The following is a 21,604-nucleotide window of genomic DNA, read 5'->3' on the forward strand; positions in this document are numbered from 1 at the left end:
GTTGTTCAGAGTAGTAAGGACACAGGATTGCCAAGACCTACAACGAGACATAAACACACTCGAGGAATGTGCAGCGAAATGGCAAATGAGGTTCAATGTGGATAAGTGCAAGGTAATGCATGTCGGTAACAGAAATCATATGAACGAATATAGGATGTCCAGTGCTATATTCGGAGAGAGCCCCCAGGAAAGAGACTTGGGAGTACTTGTAGACAAGTCAATGAAACCGTCTGCACAATACATGGCAGTGGCGAATGCTAGGAATGATTAAGAAGGGGATCACAAACAGATCTGAGAAGGTTATCATGCTGCTGTACCAAGCCATGTTATGCCCCCACCTGGAATACTGCGTCCAACACTAATGGCTGTACATGAAAAAGGACATAGTACTACTTGAAAGGGTCCAGAGAAGAGCGACTAAAATGGTTAAGGGACTGGAGGAGTTGCCATACAATGAGAGGCTAGAGAAACTGGGCCTCTTCTCCCTTGAAAAGAGGAGACTGAGAGGGGACATGATCGAAATATTCAAGATATTGAAGGGAATTGGCTTAGTAGAGAAAGAGAGATTGTTCACCCTCTCTGAGGTGAAGAGAACGAGAGGGCACTCACTAAAGTTAGAAGGGGATGGATTCTGTACAAATGTAAGGAAGTTATTCGTCACCCAGAGAGTGATAGAAATCTGGAATGCTCTTCCAGAGGCTGTTATAGGGGAAAGTACCCTTCAGGGATTCAAGAAAAGAACATAAGAAATGCCGCTGCTGGGTCAGACCAGTGGTCCATCCTGCCCAGCAGTCCGCTCTTGTGGCAGACCCTCAAGTCAAAGACCAGTGCTCTAAATGAGTCCTGCGTATGATCCAGTTTAGCAGGAACTTATCCAACTTTGTCTTGAAACCCTGGAGGGTGTTTTCCCCCATAACAGACTCCGGAAGAGCATTCCAGCTTTCCACCACTCTCTGGGTGAAGAAGAGTTTCCTTACGTTTGTACAGAATCTATCCCCTTTCAACTTTAGAGAGTGCCTTCTCGTTCTCCCTATGTTGGAGAGGTTGAACAGTCTGTCTTTCTCTACTAAGTCTATTCTCCAGTATTTTGAACGTTTCGATCAAGTCCCCTCTCAGTCTCCTCTTTTCAAGGGAGATGAGGCCCAGTTTCTCCAATCTCTCACTGTACGGAAACTCTTCCAGCCCCTTAACCATTTTAGTCACTCTTCTCTGGACCCTTTCAAGGTTGGATAAGTTTCTGCTGGAACAGAACATACGCAGTAAGGCTAGACTCAAATACGGCACTGGTCTTTGATCTAAGGGCCGCCGCGTGAGCGACTGCTGGGCACGATGGACTGCTGGTCTGACCCAGCAGTAGCAATTCTTATGTTCTTATAAAATGGTCTGTGTAAATTATAAGCACCGTGGCCTGCAACCCATATATAGTCTGATTATATCTCTTCTGCTGATTGTTTAATTGTGCTTTTTAGCAGCTTGTAGTAGAGGGTTTATTCCCCTAAAGCTCCCTATTGCTTTTGGGTCTTAGCAAATGCTCTTCAATAAAGTTTCCTTCATGATTGTCATCTGTTCTCTATTTCAGGTTGCAAAATTATCCGCTCTGCTATCACAACACAACTAATATCTCTCTAACAATTGGGGGGAAATTCTATAACCAGTGCCTAAATTTAGGCGTTGGTAGATGCCCTGCAGATGCTTAAGTAATTGAAAAATGCAGTCAGAAACGGAAATGTTGAAGTACCTGCTGATGCCTAAAAAATAAAAGGAGGCTAAAATGGCACCTGGAATTGTGACTAGGTAGCCGCTTTAGGCCGCAGAACACCAAAGTAGGTGTGGACAATGCCAGAAGTGGCGTTAGGTGGGCTAAAGCAGCTACCCAGCCGTGAATCACGCCGATAGGTGGCTGAAATGTAGGCCTGAAAAATCCTGGCCTATATTTCAGCCACCTACCTTTGGCACTAGACCACAGCAGCCAATAGTGACAGGGAAATTCCCCCCCACTCCCCCTTTAGCTGAGCGGCAGGGACTCCCCAAAGTCGCAATTCTATAACCGGCACCCAAGTTGGATTGCCTGTCACTAGGGAGCCAGTCTCAGAATTGCAGCTGTGGGAAGTCTCTGCTGCTCAGCTGATAGGAGAGGGGGGAATTCTCCTGCCGCAATCAGCTGAATGGCCAAGGCAGGGAACGCCTGAACCCTACTACAAATTGGATGGCAGGAAGGATGCCCACTCCATCCCGCCGCCACCCCCTGAACCCCTCACGCTGTCCACGGCAGAAGGGATGCCTACTCCCTCCTGCCATCAACCCCCCTAACATCCCCTGCATGAGGGATGCCCAATCCCTCCTACTGGCATCCCCCAAACACTCCCACACTCCGAAACCCACCCAGATCTTCCTGTACCTTTATCTGGAAGACTGGCCGAAGGGATGCCCATTCCCTCTGGCCGGCAGGCCTGCCTCTTCAGAATGGTGGGCCTTTCCCTTCCCAGTGCATCCTGGAATGCACTGGGGAGGGGCCTAAGGCCCCGATTTGCCCAGGTGCCTAAGGCCCCTCCCATAGGAGGGGTGTTTGGCACCTGGGCCAACCGGAGTATTAGGCCTCATTCCCAGTGCATTCTGGGATGCACTGGGAGTGGCCTAAGACTCTTAATTGGCCAGATCTCTAAGGCAACTCCCATGGGAGGGGATGTTGTGAGGGGTGATGACAGAAGGGAGTGGGCATCCCTACTGCCAGGGATGTTGCGGGGGGGTGATAGCAAGAGGGAGTAGGTGTCCTCCTGCTACGGACAGTATTGGGAGGTTCCGGGTGGCAGCAGGAGAGAGTGGGCTTCCCTCCTGCCTGACGACTTGTGGTGGGGTTCAGGCATTCCCTGCTGCAGCTGCTCAGCTGATTGAGGCATGGGAATTCCCCCCTCCCCCATCAGCTGAGTGGAAGGAACTTCCCAAAGCCATGATTCTGTAACTGGCACCCTAGAATGATTGACAGGCAATGCGACTTGGGCATAGTTACAGAACCATGGCTTTGGGGAGTCCCTGCCAATCAGCTGATAGGGGAATTCCCCTGCCGTGATTGGCTGCTGCGGTCTAATGGCAAAGGTAAGCAGCAGGATTTTCTGGGCCTACATTTCAGCTGCCTATCTTGACTGAATAGGCACATTCTGTAACTGGTGCCTTCGAATGATTGACAAGCAATCAGCAGCCGCTTTTAAGGCAGCCACCGACCTGGGCACCAGTTACAGAATCCGGCCTTTAGGTCTTAAAGCCTCTATCTTTTAACAGGGGGGTAACATTTTTCTGTTCTCTGTTTTATTAAACTGCTTCTGGTAATGACTGTAAACTCCAGTAGCAGTTAGTTGTATTTCCTGGGTCACACTTTTTCTGTTGTCCATCTGTTAGGGTGTTTTAAAAGGATCCATTTTTTTAATTGCTATGTGAGAACTTTTTTGTTCCACACTGGCTACTTGGTTTAACACAGCTTGTGATCACCTATTCTTTCTACAGTCATTATGTGTTATTTGCTACATCATTTCCTTTAAGCCCCTCACCATGACAACAGGACTGCTAAACCCCAAACAGTCACAAGGGCATGTTCAGACATGCCTCTTTTTAAAATATATTTGGAACTAAAAGATATTGAGTGCTGTCACATTTTAGATTTTAAAAGCAAACCGTAGCTGGGTCTGTGTAAATTATAAGCATTGTTCTCCGTTTCAGGTAGCTGTAATATCTGCTCTTTTATCACACCACTGCACTATCACAACCCAACACTATCTCTAACAATTAGGTCTTTAAGCCTCTGACTTTTAACTGAGGTAACATTTTCTGTTCTGTTTTATTAGACTGCTTCTAGTAATAACTGTGTATTCTTGTAGCAGTCACTTGCATTTCTGTGGTTCAGACACCCCTGTTTCTGCTGACATAAACAGAAAGTGCATTTCAAAGGCCAGACACTCCTGTTTCCACGGGCATCAGCAGAAAGTGCATTTCCAGGGTCAGTCACCCAATTTCTGTTGATGTTATCAGGAAGCATCAGTGGTTAGTTCCAGTGACTTATACAGGGGGTATTATTGTGGCGGCAAGCAGAGGGTGGAGCTACCACCATTCATTTCCATGGGGTGTGGGTGGAGTGTTGGCAGGGTCTAAACCAGAAGCAAAATCTGATTGGCTACTCCTTATCTCACCTATCAATCATTTTGAGGATGGTGTATCCATTATACTACTCACCTCTTATTTTCTTAATTAAATAAGTCCCTCTGTGGCCTTAAACACTTCCCACCAAGAGGAGCAGCAGAAGCAAAGAGGAAAGCAAGAGAGTCAGCAGGAGAAAGGGAGAAAAGCAGTTTTAAAGCTGTTTTAAAGCAGAGGAGGGAGACAGAAGAGCAGGAGGCTAGGGGCAGGGCGAGAGTTAGCTCCGCCCACCCCCACCGCGTCGGAGAGTCAGCAACCGAACTCCCCCATAAAAGGGGCGGAGCCAACAGCACGCAGCTGTTAGGCGCGCGGCGAAGGCGAGCGGCAAAGGCGCTCGCCTTAGCGAGAGCACCTTTGCGAAGGGCCTCAAGAAGGGCCAAGTCACTACACCCAAGAGCACAGGGAAGGACTGAAAGGTAAAGAAGCGGCAAGCACAAAAGCACAAAAGGTAAGAATAAGCAGGAGCAGAAGGGACGAAGACATTCAAGCAACAGTAAGGTAAGGAAGAGAAAAGACAGCACACACAAGAAGGCATCAAGGCAAGAAGCAGATATAGAAGGAACAACCACACACAAGCAAAAGTTAGGCAAGGTTGTGCAAAGGCAGCAGGCACAGAAGGAACACGTAAACTTAACTGTTTTCTTAAAGTAGTAACCCCGATGGAAGCAGAAGGTAATCAGAAGATGAGCTTTCCAGTGTTCTGCACGGACTGCCATATGTATGACTACCTCCCCTCTGGGAGACAATCATACGTATGCAGTCGGTGTCAGGAGCTGAAAAGCTTGAGGAAAGAAGTCAAGTGACTTGAGGACAAGATACAGGAGCTAGAAGGAATGTACACCACAGAGGACCCTACCAGGGCATTTGAAGACTTCAAGAGTGAGAGACACATCGAGAAGGAAGTCAGGGAACTCGAGGAATTCATTGAGGAAGCATACAGGAGGAGGGTGGAAGAGAACGAACTCCAGAGGAGAGATGAAGTTACACCAACACCAACTTGGAAGGAGGAGCAAGAAGCAGGTGGCCTCATAGAAGACACCCACAAAAGAATACCGCACGAGGGGGAAGAATTGGTTAGTCGATGCCCAGAAGAAGAGAGAGTGAAGCACGCTGAGGACATTGACCTGAGACCGAAACGAAAATTGAAGAAGGGAAAGTCAACGATCCTGGTGGGAGACTCGATACTGAGGCATGTGGACAGCCACATAGCAGGAGGGAGAGAGGATCGACTGGTGACCTGCCTCCCAGGAGCGAGAACCAAGGACATCGTGGACAAAATTGGGATGATCCTGGATGGAGCGGAGACGGAAGAGACCGCAGTAATGATCCACATCGGGACGAATGATGTCAGCAGGAGAGACTACAGAAGAGGCGCGCTGATAGAACAGTTCAAGATTCTGGGAAGGAAGCTGAAGATGAGGGCCCAGAAGATAGTATTCTCAGAGATCCTACCGGTACCGAGGGCAGATGTGAAAAGGCAGGAAGAACTACAATCAATAAATGCGTGGATGAGGAGATGGTGTGAGGAAGAAGGATTCCTCTTTGTGAGAAACTGGACAACGTTCTGGGGCAAGAGCAAGCTCTACAGGAGAGATGGACTGCACCTGAGCATGGCGGGAACAAGACTTCTAGCAAACAACGTCAAGAGAGGAATAGAACAGGCTTTAAACTAAGAGAAAGGGGAAAGCCGACAGTCGACCTAGCGTCGATGATTTGGAAGAAGGTATCCCGTGAAGATACTGAGGGGAAAAAAGGCAGGGAAGAAACAAGAGACAAATTACAGGAGTCAACTAACCCAGAAGAGGAGGTTAGAAAGATTGTAGCAAAAGAGAAGACACCAAAGACCGAAGCACAGGGAAAAGAAATGAAGACGACAAAATGCCAGGATCTAAACTGCATATATACTAATGCAAGGAGTTTGAGAAACAAAATGGGGGAACTAGAAGCCATGGCCAATGCAGAGGACATAGACATCATTGGAATCTCTGAAACGTGGTGGAATGAGGAAAACAAATGGGATACAGCACTGCCGGGGTACAAGCTCTATCGCCAGGACAGGTCAGGTCAGAAAGGAGGAGGAATAGCCCTATACGTAAAAGAAAGCATACAATCGACAAGAATGGACACAGCGGAGATGATCAACAAACTGGAATCGCTTTGGGTTAAAATACCGGGTAGGAAAGGGCATGAAATAAAGATGGGCCTATACTATCGTCCACCCGGGCAAACCGGAGATAGCGATAAATAAATGGATGCCAAGATGAAGCGAGAATGCAAAAGCGGTTACACAGTTGTTATGGGAGATTTCAACTACCCTGGGATAGACTGGAGTCTTGGAAGCTCAAGATGCGCTAGGGAGACAGAATTCCTGGAGGCTATACAAGATTGCTTTATGGAGCAGCTTGTTAGAGAACCGACGAGAGGAAATGCCACTCTGGATTTAATCCTAAATGGACTAAGGGGACCTGCAAAGGAAGTGGAAGTAGTGGGACCGTTGGGAAACAGCGATCATAATATGATCAAGTTCAAGGTTGAAGTAGGCATACCGAACGGAAAGAGAACCATAGCGACATCTTTCAACTTCAGGAAAGGAAACTATGAAGCAATGAGGGAAATGGTAAGGAAGAAACTTAGGAACACTTCCAAAAAATGGCAAACAGTAGAACATGCCTGGTCTTTTTTCAAAGACACGGTGAGCGAGGCACAAAATCTGCACATCCCCAGATTCAGAAAGGGGTGCAAAAAGGGTCGAACAAAAGACCCAGTATGGATGACTAAAATAGTGAAGGAAGCGATAGGCAATAAGAAAAATTCATTCAGGAAATGGAAAAAGTACAAAACTGAAGGGAACCAGAAGGAGCACAGGAAGTATCAAAAAGAATGTCACCGTGTGGTTCGAAAAGCCAAAAGAGAGTATGAAGAGAGGCTAGGGAGGCACGAAATTTCAAACCGTTCTTCAGATATGTTAAAGGGAAACAGCCAGCTAGGGAGGAGGTGGGACCGCTGGACGAAGGAGACAGGAAGGGAGCGGTGAAGGAGGAGAAAGAATTCGCAGAAAGACTCAACATGTTCTTCTCGTCTGTATTTACAAACGAAGACACAACCAACATACCGGAACCTGAACAAATCTTCAATGGAAATCAAGCAGAAAAATTAACATCCATGGAAGTGAGCCTTGATGATGTACACAGGCAGATAGAAAAACTTAAAACTGACAAATCCCCGGGTCCGGACGGAATCCATCCCAGAGTTCTGAAGGAATTAAAGGAGGAGGTAGCGGAACTACTGCAGCAAATTTGCAAACTATCCTTGAAAACAGGCATGATCCCGGAGGATTGGAAGATAGCCAATGTCACGCCCATCTTTAAAAAGGGATCAAGAGGTGACCCGGGAAACTACAGACCAGTGAGTTTGACCTCGGTTCTGGGGAAACTGGAGGAAGCACTGATTAAAGAACACATCGATGAACATTTGGAAAGGAACGAACTTTTGATAACAACCCAACATGGTTTCTGCAGGGGGAGATCGTGCCTAACGAACTTATTGCACTTCTTCGAAGGAATTAACAAACGGATGGACAGAGGAGACCCCATAGACATCATATACCTTGATTTCCAAAAAGCCTTTGACAAGGTGCCTCACGAACGTCTACTCCGGAAACTGAAGAACCATGGAGTGGATGGAGACGTACATAGATGGATCAGAAACTGGTTGGCGGGTAGGAAACAGAAGGTGGGGGTGAAGGGCCACTACTCGGACTGGATGAGGGTCACGAGTGGTGTTCCGCAGGGCTCGGTGCTCGGGCCGCTGCTATTTAATATATTCATAAATGATCTAGAAATGGGCACGAAGTGTGAGATAATAAAATTTGCGGACGATACAAAACTATTTAGTGGAGCTGGGACTAAAGAGGAATGCGAAGAATTGCAAAGGGACTTGAACAAATTGGGGGAATGGGCGGCGAGATGGCAGATGAAGTTCAACGTTGAGAAATGTAAAGTATTGCATGTTGGAAACAGAGACCTGAGGTACAACTATACGATGGGAGGGATATTATTGAATGAGAGTAACCAAGAAAGGGACTTGGGGGTAATGGTGGACATGACAATGAAGTCGACGGCACAGTGCGCAGCAGCCGCTAAGAAAGCAAATAGAATGCTAGGCATAATCAAGAAGGGTATTACAACAAGGACGAAAGAAGTTATCCTGCCATTGTATCGGGCGATGGTGCGCCCGCATCTGGAATACTGCGTCCAATATTGGTCTCCGTACCTTAGGAAGGATATGGCGTTACTCGAGAGGGTTCAGAGGAGAGCGACACGTTTGATAAATGGGATGGAAAACCTCTCATATGCTGAGAGATTGGAGAAACTGGGTCTCTTTTCCCTGGAGAAGAGGAGACTTAGAGGGGATATGATAGAGACTTATAAGATCATGAAGGGCATAGAGAGAGTAGAGAGGGACGGATTCTTCAAACTTTCGAAAAATAAAAGAACAAGAGGACATTTGGAAAAGTTGAAAGGGGACAGATTTAAAACGAATGCTAGGAAGTTCTTCTTTACCCAACGAGTGGTGGACACCTGGAATGCGCTTCCAGAGGGTGTAATAGGGCAGAGTACAGTACAGGGGTTTAAGAAAGGATTGGACAATTTCCTGCTGGAAAAGGGGATTGAGGGATATAAATAGAGGATTACTGCACAGGTCCTGGACCTGTTGGGCCGCCGCGTGAGCGGACTGCTGGGCATGATGGACCTCAGGTCTGACCCAGCAGAGGCATTGCATATGTTCTTATGTTCTATTTTATTATTTTAAAAGTATTCTATTATTTATTTATTTTAACATTTCTTTCCCACTTAACACCTAAATGGATTACAATAAATAATGCATAATTCATCAACAAACATTTCTGAAAATCCAGATTGGTAAGAAAACTTGTATTACCGTATATACTCGAATACAAGTTGAGACCTCCATTTTCCCCCCAAAAAGGAGAAAAATAGTTGACTCGAATATAAAACGGGGGCTTAATATTCAAGTACCCTGCCCTGCCAGGCTCTGCATCCATCCCCCCTCACTCTCTGCCAGGCTCTATACCCAGCCCCCCTCCTTCCCTCACTACCCTGTACTATCTCCCTCCCTCCCGATGCCTTGCAGGCTTCCACCAGGTCTGCTATGGGACCCGGTAGTCCAGGGGTGTGCTGTGATATGAGGGATCCCCTATCTCCTGTCCCAGTTGAATCCAAAAAACCCCAGTGCAACACCTCCCCCCCCCCATCTCCCCTGCACACACCCTGACACTTCGGCAGCCTCACAGTAGGCAGTACAGGACAAATCCCGCCTGCTGAAATTGACAACCACACCTCCCTCCCACATTCCCCATGTACATTTTGGGTCCCTGGTAGCCAGCCAGTGCACGGAGCAGAAATGATCTTCCTACCCTTCCGCTCCTTTCAAGGCTGCTGGTTGATTTGCTGCTGTAAGTATTCACGAGTCGTGAAGGGATTCCTCCTATCCTGTCCACAGCGAGGCCGCTGAGGAGTAGGGAGGCGCGTAGGGGTGTATGCAGGAGATGCGGGGGGCTTTGGATTTGACCAGGATGGGAGACAGGGGGATCTCTTATGTCCGAGCCCACCACTGGACCACCAGATTTTGCAGCAGCCCCGGGGAGGCCTGCAATAGGTCCGGGAGGGGGGTCAGGTAGATGATGGCCCAAATATAAGATGAGATCCCCATTTGTAGGCCATTTTATGGGCCAAAAATTTTGCCTTATATTCGATTCGTCTCTGGTGGTATTCAAAGCCAGACTAAAAATCCACTTATTTGAAGCTGTTTGTTTAAACGCTGACCCAACCAACCTATCTCTCTGTCAATCCCTTAATAGTCCCCTACCACCTTATAGCCCCCTCTGTGTGTCTGTCATAATTAGATTGTAAGCTTTTCTGAGCAGGGACCATCTCTTGCATGTACAATGTACAGCACTATGTGCGTCTGGTAGCGCTATAAAAATAATAATTATTATTGTTGTTACATAAGATCAGCCATGCTGAGTTAGACAAATGGTCCATCTAGCCCAGTCTCCTGTTTCCAACAGAGGCCAATCCATGTCACAGAACCTAGCAGAAACCCAAATAGTAGTAACATTCCATGCTATCAATCCAGGACAAGAACATCAGAATTGCTGCTGCTGGGTCAGACCAGTGCTCCATCATGCACACGTCCACTCACACGTCCATCATCAGTCCACTCACACGTCGGCCCTTAGTTCAAAGACCAGTGCCCTAACTGAGTCTAGCCTTACATTCTGGTTCAGCAGCAAGTTGTCTAACTTTGTCTTGAATCCCTGGAGGCTGTTTTCCCCTATAACTGCCTCCGGAAGAGCGTTTCAGTTTTCTACCACTCTCTGGGTGAAGAAGAACTTCCTTATGTTTGTACGGAATCTATCCCCTTTTAACTTTAGAGAGTGCTCTCTCATTCTCTCTACCTTGGAGAGGGTGAACAACCTGTCTCTATCTACTAAGACTATTCCTTTCATTATTTTAAATGTTTTGATCATGTCCCCTCTCTGCCTCCTCTTTTCAAGGAATAAGAGGCCCAGTTTCTCTAGCCTCTCACAATGTACGGCAATTCCTCCAGCCCCTTAACCATTTTAGTTGCTCTTCTCTGGACCCTTTCGAGTAGTACGTGTCCTTCATGTACGGCGACCAGTGCTGGACGCAGTATTCCCGGTGGAGGCGTATCCTGGCCCGGTACAGCGGCATGATATCCTTCTCCGATCTGTTCGTGATCCCCTTCTTAATCATTCCTAGCATTCTGTTCGCCCTTTTCGCCGCCACCACACATTGCTCGGACGGCTTCATTGACTTGCCAACCAGTACTCCCAAGTCTCTTTCCTGGGGGGTCTCTCTGAGTACTGCATTGGACATCCTGTTTTCGTGTAGAAGATTTTTGTTACCGACATGCATCACCTTATACTTTTCCATGTTAAACCTTATTTGCCTGTCACGGCCCATTTCTCAAGCGTATTTATGTCACGTTGCAGGTCTTCGCAATCCTTCTGTATCTTTACTACTCTGAATAACTTCATATCATCTGCAAATTTAATCACCTCACTCATCATACCAATTTCCAGGTCATTAATAAATATGTTGAAGAGCACGGGTCCAAGCACCGAACCCTGCGGCACTCCACTCGTGATGCTTTTCCAGTCTGAGTATTGTCCATTTACCCCCACTCTCTGTTTTCTATCCGCCAACCAGTTTTTAATCCATGTGAGTATTTCACCCTCGATTCCATAGCTCTCAATTTTTCAAAGTAGTCGTTCATGCGGGACCTTGTCGAACACCTTCTGAAAATCCAGATATACATGGCGACTGGGTCACCCTTATCTCTCTGCCTGTTTACTCCCCCGAAGAAGTGCAACAAGTTCGTCAAGCAAGATCTTCCTTTGCTGAAGCTGTGCTGGCTGGTCCTCATCAGATTGTGTTCGTCTAGGTCAGTGTTCTTCAACCTTTTTATACCTATGGACCAGAAGAAATAAAATAATTATTTTGTGGACCGGTAGTTGAAGAACACTGGGCTAAGTCGTGGGCCAGACCCTGATCATCTTTATCCAATCTCTGCCCCAGATTCTGCCCCCACAGTACTAATTGTAACACTATTTTTTCCATTCATTTTTAATATATACACACAATATAATCTTATTAACACCACACAATGGTTAACCACAAAATTAAACTACACAAAGCACACTGTATGCTTCTCAACATTCAAAACATAACATTATACTTATAAAACGTGTTACCAGAACAGATTACTCCTATGCAAATACCAAAAACTAAAAGTAAAATATACAAACAAATCCTAAGATTCAAGACTCTGCATGCAGTACAACCCCCAGAGAAAAAGAAAAAAATGCATTTCTTCCTGAATAGTGCAAAATACAGACAGATGTAAATTCTCAAAATTGATACAATTCAATCACTAAATTCAAAACTAAAATCATTCCCCCTACCTTTGTTGTCTCCCTTCCTCCATGCTGTGCCTTACCTTCTTAACTGCTCCCGCCTGGCCATTTTATGCTGCCCCTGGTGTTAGCTTAAGGCCTGCTCCTTCTTCCTCACTGACGCAGTGCAGAAAGCTGCAGGCAGCGGCTCCTTGCACATCCCGTGCCTCATCTGGAAGCCTTCCCTCTGACGTTGCGACATCAGAGAGAAGGCTTCCAGTTCAGGCGCAGAACATACGTAGGAGACGCTGCCCATGGCTTTATGCATTGAGTCATAAAGGAAGAGGGAGCCAGCCCAAAGATAACGCTGCATCAATCGCACCACGAACCGGCGGTTGAAGAACACTGTTTTGGGCCTGATGCACATGCTGGCCCTGTGGACCGGCAGAAAATTTCTGTGGACCGGCATGGTCCATGGGCCGGTGGTTGAAGAACACTGTTCTAGTTGATCAATGATGCCGTTCTTTATCAGCACCTCTACCATCTTTCCCGGTTCCGAGGTCAGACTCACCGGTCTGTAGTTTCCCGGATCTCCCCTCAAACCTTTCTTGAAGATCGGCGTAACATTTGCCACTGTCTAGTCTTTCAGAATCCTTCCCGATTTGATCGACAGATTGGTTATTAGTTGGAACAGTTCAGCTATAGCCCCTTTCAGTTCCTTGATTACCCTTGGATGGATGCCATCTGGTCCCGAGGATTTATCATTTTTAAGCCTATCAATCCGCCTGCATACCTCTTCTAGACTGACCGTCAGCCCTGTCAGTTTCCCGTCTTTGTTTCCTGTGTATAGCCTGTCAGCTTCAGGTATGTTGTGTCTATTCTCTTTGGTAAATACAGATGCAAAAAATGTGTTCAGTTTGTCGGCGATGGCTTTGTCCTCCTTTAGCACTCCCTTTATTACATGGTCATCTAATGGCCCCACCACTTCCTTAACAGGTCGTTTCCCCTTAATATCAAAAGAACGGCTTGAAGTTTTTTGCCTCCTTAGCTATATTCTCTTCATAGTCTCTTTAGGACCCTCTTACCACCTTATGGCACCTGCTTTGATGTTGTTGTTTATTTTTCCAGTTTTCGTCCATTTTTGACCTTTTCCATTCCTTAAACGACTTCTTCTTGTCTCTGATCACTTCCTTCACCGCTACAGTGAGCCACGCCGGTTCTTTGTTCTTTTTCCTCTTGGATCCCTTGTTGATACGCGGTATATGTAGATTTTGCGCCTCAGTGACTTTGTCCTTAAAAAGGGACCATGTTTGCTCTAGTGTTTTTACAGTGCTTATCCTCTTCTTAATCTTCTTCCCCTAGAAGTCATCTGACTATAGAAACATAGAATATGATGGCAGAAAAGGGCCTTCGGCCCAACAAGTCTGCCCACTCAAATAACCCTCCCCTCTAAGTTCTTCTTTGAAGTGAACCCACGTGTTGATCCCATTTATTCTTAAAGTCAGTCACGTTACTGGCCTCAAGTACCTGAAGTGGAAGATCATTCCAACAGTCAACCACCCTTTCGGTGAAGAAGTACTTCCTAGTGTCACTATGAAATTTCCCGTCCCTGAGTTTTAGCGGATGCCCTCTTGTCGTCATAGGGCCTGTAAGGAAAAAGATGTCTTCTTCCACCTCAATACGGTCAGTAACGTATTTGAATGTCTCTATCATGTCACCCCTTTCTCTGCGTTCCTCGACAGAATAAAGCTACAACTTACCTAGATGTTCTTCATATGGGATATCCTTGAGCCCTGAGACCATCTTGCTGGCCAATCATTGAATCGATTCCATTCTTAGCACATCCTTCCAATAGTGTGGCCTCCAGATGTGGTCTCACCATGGACCTATACAATGGCATTACCTTCTCGGGTTTCCTGCTGACAAAGCTTCTCCAGATGCAACCCAGCATTTGTCTAGCCTTGGATGAGGCTTTCTCTACTTGATTGGCTGCCTTCATATCTTCACTAATGATTACTCCAGGTCCCGTTCTGGTTAAGGTCTGGTTAAGGTCTCATCATTCAGAGCGTAGGTTCTGCATGGATTTCTGCTACCAAGGTGCATAACTTTACACTTCTAGGCATTAAAATTCAGCTGCCAAATAATAGACCAGTGCTCCAGAAAAAGTATGTCCTATGTCATAGTGTCGGGCATGGTACCTCCGCCCACTATGTTGCATAATTTAGCATCATCGGCAAATAATGCAATTTTACCCCAAAGTCCCTTAGGCAGATCTTGTATGAAGATATTAAATAGGATTGGACCCAGGACCGAGCCCTGTGGTACTCCACTGTGCACTTCCGACTTTTCAGAGGGAGTACCGTTTACCACCACCCTCTGATGTCTGCCACTGAGCCAGTCCTTAACCCATGCAGTTAATATTTCTCCTAGCCCCAACGAACTCATCTTGTTCAAAAGTCTACGGTATGGGATGCTATCAAAAGCCTCGCTGAAGTCCAGATACACTACATCTAGGGACTCTCCTTTGTCTAGATCTTTTGTTACCCAGTCAAAGAAGCTGATCAGGTTGGATTGGCAGGATCTCCCCTTTGTAAATCTATGCTGGTGGGGATCCCTCAGTCTCTCGTCGTCCATAACCATATCTAATTTGTGCTTAATCAATGTTTCCACTATTGACGTGAGACTTACCGGTCTGTAATTTGCAGTCTCTAACCTGCATCCCTTTTTGTGGAGCGGAATGACGTTAGCTGTTTTCCCGTGCTCAGATAAAGATTGAAGAGCGTGGCTAATGGCTCTGCCAGGACATCTCTCAATTCCCTAAGCACTCTGGGGTGCAATTTATCCGGTCCCATGGCTTTATTCACTTTGAGCCTTGATAATTCTTGGTAGATGCTGCTAGTGGAAAATTCAAAGTTCCTAAATGGGTCTTCTGAGCTCTCCCTTGTTTGCAGCTATGGACCGGATCCTGGTGCCTCAAAGGTAAATACTGAGCAGAAGTATTTGTTCAGTAGTTCGGCTTTATCGGAGTCCGATTCTGCAAAGTTGCTGTCGGGTTTCCTCAGACGCACTATCCCATCTGTATTTCTCTTTCTATCACTAACATACCTGAAGAAGGATTTATCCCCTTTTTTAATATTCCTAGCTAAATCTTCTTCCATCCTGAGTTTGGTGTTTCTGACTGATGTTTTGACAGTTCTAGATTTCTCTAGATAATCTTTGTCTTCTGGTCATTGTGATCATTTGTAGGATACAAATGCTCTTTTCTTCTGTTTTATGAGTTCCGAGATCTCCACGGAGAACCATTGAGGTTTGTTATTTCTCTGCCGTTTACTCATGGTTCTTATAAAGAGGTTGGCTGCTTCCTGTAGGGTAGATTTCAGAGCTGACCACATTACCTCCACATGGCGGTATAGAAGAATAAAGTTATTTTTATTATTATTATTACCATGAGTCTCATCTCTTCGTAATTCCCTTTTCGGAAGTTCAGTGCCTTGGCCGTCGTTCTGGATCGAAGTTTTGCCCCTGTGTCCAGGTTGAAGTGGATCATATTGTGATCACTGCTTTCCAGCGTCCCTTCTACTTCTACACCAGTGTAGTTATAGAATTGCTCTTAAATTGATAAGTCACTAGACTTTCTTAAAAAGTAAACTTTTACCATGAGAAACTGCAAAGGCTTTTTTTTTTTTTTTTGATAGCTGTCTTTTTATGAGTATCTTTACCTCTTATTCATGAGGTGTTTGTTGATTACCTGCTGCCATAAGGAAAAAAAAATACTATTTCAAGACTTGAGAGATTAAATACTCACAGGCTGCACGGAAAGGAACTCCTAATTTGCCCTGAATAGTGTTCACTACCACAATATGTCCAGTTCTTCGTGAAATCATGTTGGGAAGAATAGCTGAAATGAGAGGGCAAAACATGATCAGAAAAAAATGTATCTGTAAATCTTTACTATACCTTATAATAGTAGGAGGCCCTTTTACTAAGCTGTAGTAAGGCATCCCACAGTACATTTCAAATATGTGTGCACTACTCATACTAAAAAATCTTTTTTAATTTTTAGCCATGGGAGAGCCAAATGTCTAGGGCAGAAAGTAGGCATTTCTGCATTAATCAGCGCACCTACATTACCACACACTAACTGGTTAGTGCAGCATTAGCACGTGAGCTTTTACACCTACAAAATAAGTGGCAATAAGGATTCATCCACTATATTTTTTGTTAATAGCCACATGTTAATGGCAACATGGAAAATTGGTCACAGCAAAAGTGACAGCGCATAAGAAACACCCACGTAAGGTCATTTTTTGTCCAGCTTTGTAAAAGGACCTCTAAACCTGGTTTAAAAACAGTATGCTCCTGCAGTATTTTATAGCTTGAAAATTCCCAAGAGTAACTTATAAGTATGAGAAAATGAATGCTGACTTGTTGGGGCATAATGAGATATTCAGATTGGTTTGGGGTCCATTGGCATCTTTTATAGATTTGTTATAGTTGCCCTTTATCTTTATTTTCCATTGTATTGCAGTCACACATCCGGTGGGGGAGGGGGGGTAGCGGGAGGCGGGTATATCTTTTGTTTTGGTATAATTCCTGATGGTAATGATGGGTGGGGGAGGGAATTTTTATCTTTTGTATAGATTCTGATTGTTTATAAGTGCTTATTTGATTAATATTATTTGTATGTATATAACTTTTTTAATTATATAATTTGAGTTTCCAAGTTTATTATATAATTTGATTAATCGCCTATCACAATTTCTAGGCGATGTACAATTTCATAAATAATCAAATATGGGGAACAAATCAGACAAACAATAATCATATCGAATTAAAAATAACAAATACAAACATTTCTATACATAATTTAACTTATACATATAATATCAAAGCAGAGGGAAAATTATTAATGGGTTACACTCAATATTAATTTAATAACGTTTAAGGAAAGAACAATAGGAAGGGCAACAGATAAAATTTATAATAATATATAAAGTAGAAAGTAAAAAGAGACCGAGTCTTTGAGATTTATTCACTAAAAGCATCTATAAAAAGGAAACTCTTAAGTTTGGATTTGAATTTATCTAAGTGCTTTTCCCCTCTAATAAATAGTGGGAGGTCATTCCAAGATTGGGGAGCTGTTATTGAAAAAATGGTGTGACGCCTCGTATTGATAACTTTCAGTGAGGGAATGGCCAATAAGTGTTGATCTTGTGATCTTAACTGTCTTGAAGTAAGATGAGGAATTAAAACTCTAAAAATAAAAGCAGGGGTTTTAAATAATAATGATTTAAAAGTAAGCAGGCATATTTTAAATAAGATACGGTGTGCAACTGGGAGCCAATGTGCCTTTTTAAGTAATGGAGAGACGTGATCAAATTTTTTGGCTTTATAAATAATTTTAACGGAGGCATTCTGAATAATTTGCAGACGTCTGATTTCTTTTTGCGGTAGACCTTTAAATAGTGCACCACAATAATCAATTTTGGAAATTACTAACGAATGAATTAAAACATTCAGAAATTTTGCACATAAAAATTTGGCCACTGAACGAATTTGACGGAGTCTGTAGAAAGTAGATTTGACCACATGGCTTATGTGATCATGATAAGTTAGTTTATTATCGAATAGTACTCCAAGAATCCTAATATTGTGTGCCATCTGCAAAGGAGTGCCTTTAATAGAAATGGGAGAAAGAAGTCTATGGCAATCCTTCCATGGAAAGAGCATAACGTTAGTTTTATTGATATTCAAGGCTAGTCTATTGGTATCTAGCCAGTGATGAATTTGATCCAGCTTTCCATTTATTGCTGTTATTTCTTGTAAATTATTGGGATCAATTGGATGTATCAACTGTATGTCATCTGTGTATGCGAATACTGAGAATCTGATAGACTGGAAAAGAGTCATAAGGGGAGCAAGAAAAATGTTGAACATTAAAGGCGAAAGTATTGATCCTTGAGGGATGCCATATGGAAATGAAAAACTATCAGAAGATGAATTATTGAAAAAGACATTAGATGAACGGTTTTCGAAGTAAGACTTGAACCAGAGCAAAACCTGGTCTGTCACACCAATAGATTGAAGTCTGTTTATTAAAAGGGTATGGTCAATTGTGTCAAATGCAGATGAAAGGTCGAGTGAAATTAATAATACAGAAGTATGATGATCTAAATGATACAGAATGGACGTGGTCATATCAATTAAAGAGTGCTCTGTGGAGTGATTTTGCCTAAATCCTGTCTGATTTGGATGTAAGACATTAGTTTTTTCAATGTATTCTGATATTTGATTGAACACAATTTTTTCAGTAACTTTTGCTAGAAAAGGAATGTTAGCAATTGGTCTGTAATTAGTTTTTTCCTCGGGGCCTATTTTTTGGTCTTTTAAGACTGGTCGAATAGTGGATTTTTTTCCAAGCTAGAGGCATAACTCCCTGTTGTAAGCTCATATTAATTAAGGCAAGTATATGCGGGCCAAATATTGAGAAATATTTCTTGAGGATAAAAGGAGGGATGGATTCTGTAAAGGATCCCTTGGGATTGACTGTTTTGATTATTAATTCAAGATCTTTAAGACTTGGAACATTTAGAGGAAAATGAAGAACTGGTTTTTTGATCTGAAACAAGAGTGGTTTGTGAATTTAATGAAAAATTTTTCCTTATGTTATTAACTTTATCTACAAAGCAATCTGCTAATTCCTGTGCAGTTGGAAGTGTTTTAGCATCTTGAAAGAGGTTTTTAGACTTGTTGGTGATTGATTTTAAGATATTGTGTAACATGAACGTGTTTTTAGCTTGAATAATTTGTTTGGAATAATGTGTTGATTTGGCTTGAATTATTTTTTTTTTTATAAAATATTGCATGTTCTTTATATTTTGATAAATTTGAAGGACTTTTGTCTTTCCTCCAATTTCGTTCTAAGGAACGAAGTTGTTTTTTAATTAAGTTAAGTTCAGCGTTGAACCATGGATTAATGTAAATTGTATTGCACTTTTTGTTGGCATTAAAAACTAAATAAAGTTTAAAAAAATCTGTGCTTGTTAGTGATTTTTAAACTTTCCCTATATTTTCCAAGACTTTTGGATGTTTCAATCTCCAAAAGGGGAGTGGCTACTGCTGATACTTGATCAGTAAACATTTTGATTCAGAAAAACGGAGCCCATTTGAGAGAAAGTAGAGTTTTTTGCGCCCATGAAGCTGAACTGAGGCTTTTTCTCCATTTTCTTTTCTGGTTCTTTTGTGCTCTTTTTCCCTCTGTTTCTGCTTTGAATTTAGTGTGTGGTGTATGATTGTGGTATTGTATTTCCTCTCTCTGTGAGTTATTATTTGGCAGCCCTGAGTGGAATTTTAGGGGGTTATATAGATATATTTGTTTATAGAGTATGAGCTTAGTTACTTGTTGATTTCAATTACCCCAACATTGACTGGTTTAATGTTACATCAGGGAGTGCTAGGGAGGTAAAATCCTTAGAAGTCATAAATGACTGCTTCTTGGAGCAACTGGTCCGGGAACTGACAAGAGGAGGAACTATTTTAGATTTGGTTCTTAGTGGAATGTAAGGCATAGTTGTGTTGGGTCCACTTTTAAACAGTGATCATAATGTGATCAAATTTGAGCTGATATCTGGAGTGACATCACAAATGAAATCTGCTATAGAGGCATTTAATTTTGAAGACCCACGTCTACACCCCGGATGGAAAGAATCCCAAAGACACCACCTAATATACTAAATGGAATCTCACTAAAACTCGCATGCCACTGCAAACTGCTACCACTTTTCTTTGACAACAAATATGCACCCACCTGCAAAGAAAGCTATTTCACTTCCTAGTATATTTACACTGGAAATGCTGAAATTTAAACCACCCTATGTCCACTAAGTCTGTATTTGTAAGTCTGCATGTTATGTCTATATTGTAATTGCTGTAATCTAAACCCCTTGGTCCATGCTGTAAATGCTGAAGAGTCTATGTCTCACTAAAGTTGTCCAACCCATACTATGAATATACTCCTATAACCCATTCTGGGCTTCTTTGGGAGGACGGGCTAAATAAATGACTAAATAAATAAAATAAATAAAAAAGAGAGACTATGATAAAATTAGGAAAATAGTTAAAAAGAAGCTGAAAGGATCAATTGCAAAGGTTAGGACTGTAAATCAGTGTGGTTGTTATTTTAAAATACCATCGTGGAAGCCCACACCAGATATATCCCACGTATTAGCAAAGGTGGAAAGAAGAGAAAATGAGAGCCAGCATGGTTAAAAAGTGAACTGAAAGAAGCTATTAGAGCCAAAAAAAATCCTTTAAAGAATGGAAAAAGGATTCAAATGAAGAAAATAAGAAGAGACACAAGTACTGGCAAGTTAGATGCAAAGCATTGATAAAGAAAGCTAAGAAAGAATATGAAGAGAAACTTGCCAAAGAGGCAGAAACTCATAACAATTTCTTTAGGTACATCAGAAGCAGAAAACCAGAGAGGGAATTCATGGGACCACTGGATGATCAAAGAGCAAAAGGAGCACTCAAGAAGGATAAGGCCATAGCGGAGAGACTGAATGAATTTTTTGCTTTGGTCTTTACAGAAGAAGATGTAAGAGATCTACCAGAACTGGAGATGATATTAAAGGGTGATGATGCAGAGGAACTGAAAGAAATCTCTGTGAATCTGGAAGATGTACGAAACCAAATCGACAAGTTAAAAAGTGATAAATCACCTGGACCGGATGGTATACATCCCAGAGTACTAAAGGAACTCAAACATGAAATTGCTGTCGCTAAAATCATTTGTAGTACCTGAAGATTAGAGGGTGGCCAATGTTACGCCAATTTTTATAAAGGGTTCAAGGGGAGATCTGGAAAATTACAGACTGGTAAGCCTGACTTCAGTACTGGGCAAAATGGTGGAAACAATTATAAAAAATAAAATTGTGGAACACGTAGACAAACATGATTTAATGAGACAGAGTCAGCATGAGTTCAGCCGAGCGAGATCTTGTCTCACCAATTTGCTTAACTTCTTTAAGTTAGGGAATTTTTCAAGTACCTTTCTTATTTCTAATCTTAATGTATATTTTCTGTAAACCGCTTAGAACCTAACGGATGTAGCGGTATATAAGAAATAAATTACATTACATTACATTACATTCTTTGAAGGTTTGAATACAAATATGGATAAAGGTGAGCCAGTTGATACAGTGTATCGAGATTTTCAGAAAATTTTTGACAAAGTTCCTCATGAGAGGCTCTGGAAAAAATTAAAGAGTCATGGGATAGGAGGCAAAGTTCAGTTGTGGATTAGGAATTGGTTATTGGATAGAAAACAGAGGGTAGGGTGAAAATGAGGAAAGCCTCACCACAGTGAATGTGGATTTGGACATGATATACTATCAGATAAACAAACTAAAAAGTGATAAATCCCCTGGACTGGATGGAATTCACTCGAGTGTGCTAAAGGAGCTTAAGTTAGAAATC

At 43.1% G+C, this 21,604-nt stretch overlaps 1 protein-coding gene across 1 annotated transcript in view; it reads right to left on the reverse strand.

The window, feature by feature from the left end:
* DHRS7C (dehydrogenase/reductase 7C) overlaps positions 1-21,604 on the reverse strand; it is a 151,631-nt gene that overhangs the window by 57,613 nt on the left and 72,414 nt on the right. Inside the window, exon 5 of the mRNA XM_033959314.1 lies at positions 15,933-16,025. Coding sequence (XP_033815205.1) covers positions 15,933-16,025 — 93 coding nt within the window. The remainder of the gene's footprint in view (positions 1-15,932; positions 16,026-21,604) is intronic.

The sequence above is a fragment of the Geotrypetes seraphini genome, chromosome 9 (genome assembly GCF_902459505.1).
Source record: "Geotrypetes seraphini chromosome 9, aGeoSer1.1, whole genome shotgun sequence".
In the NCBI taxonomy this organism is placed as follows: Eukaryota; Metazoa; Chordata; class Amphibia; order Gymnophiona; family Dermophiidae; genus Geotrypetes; species Geotrypetes seraphini.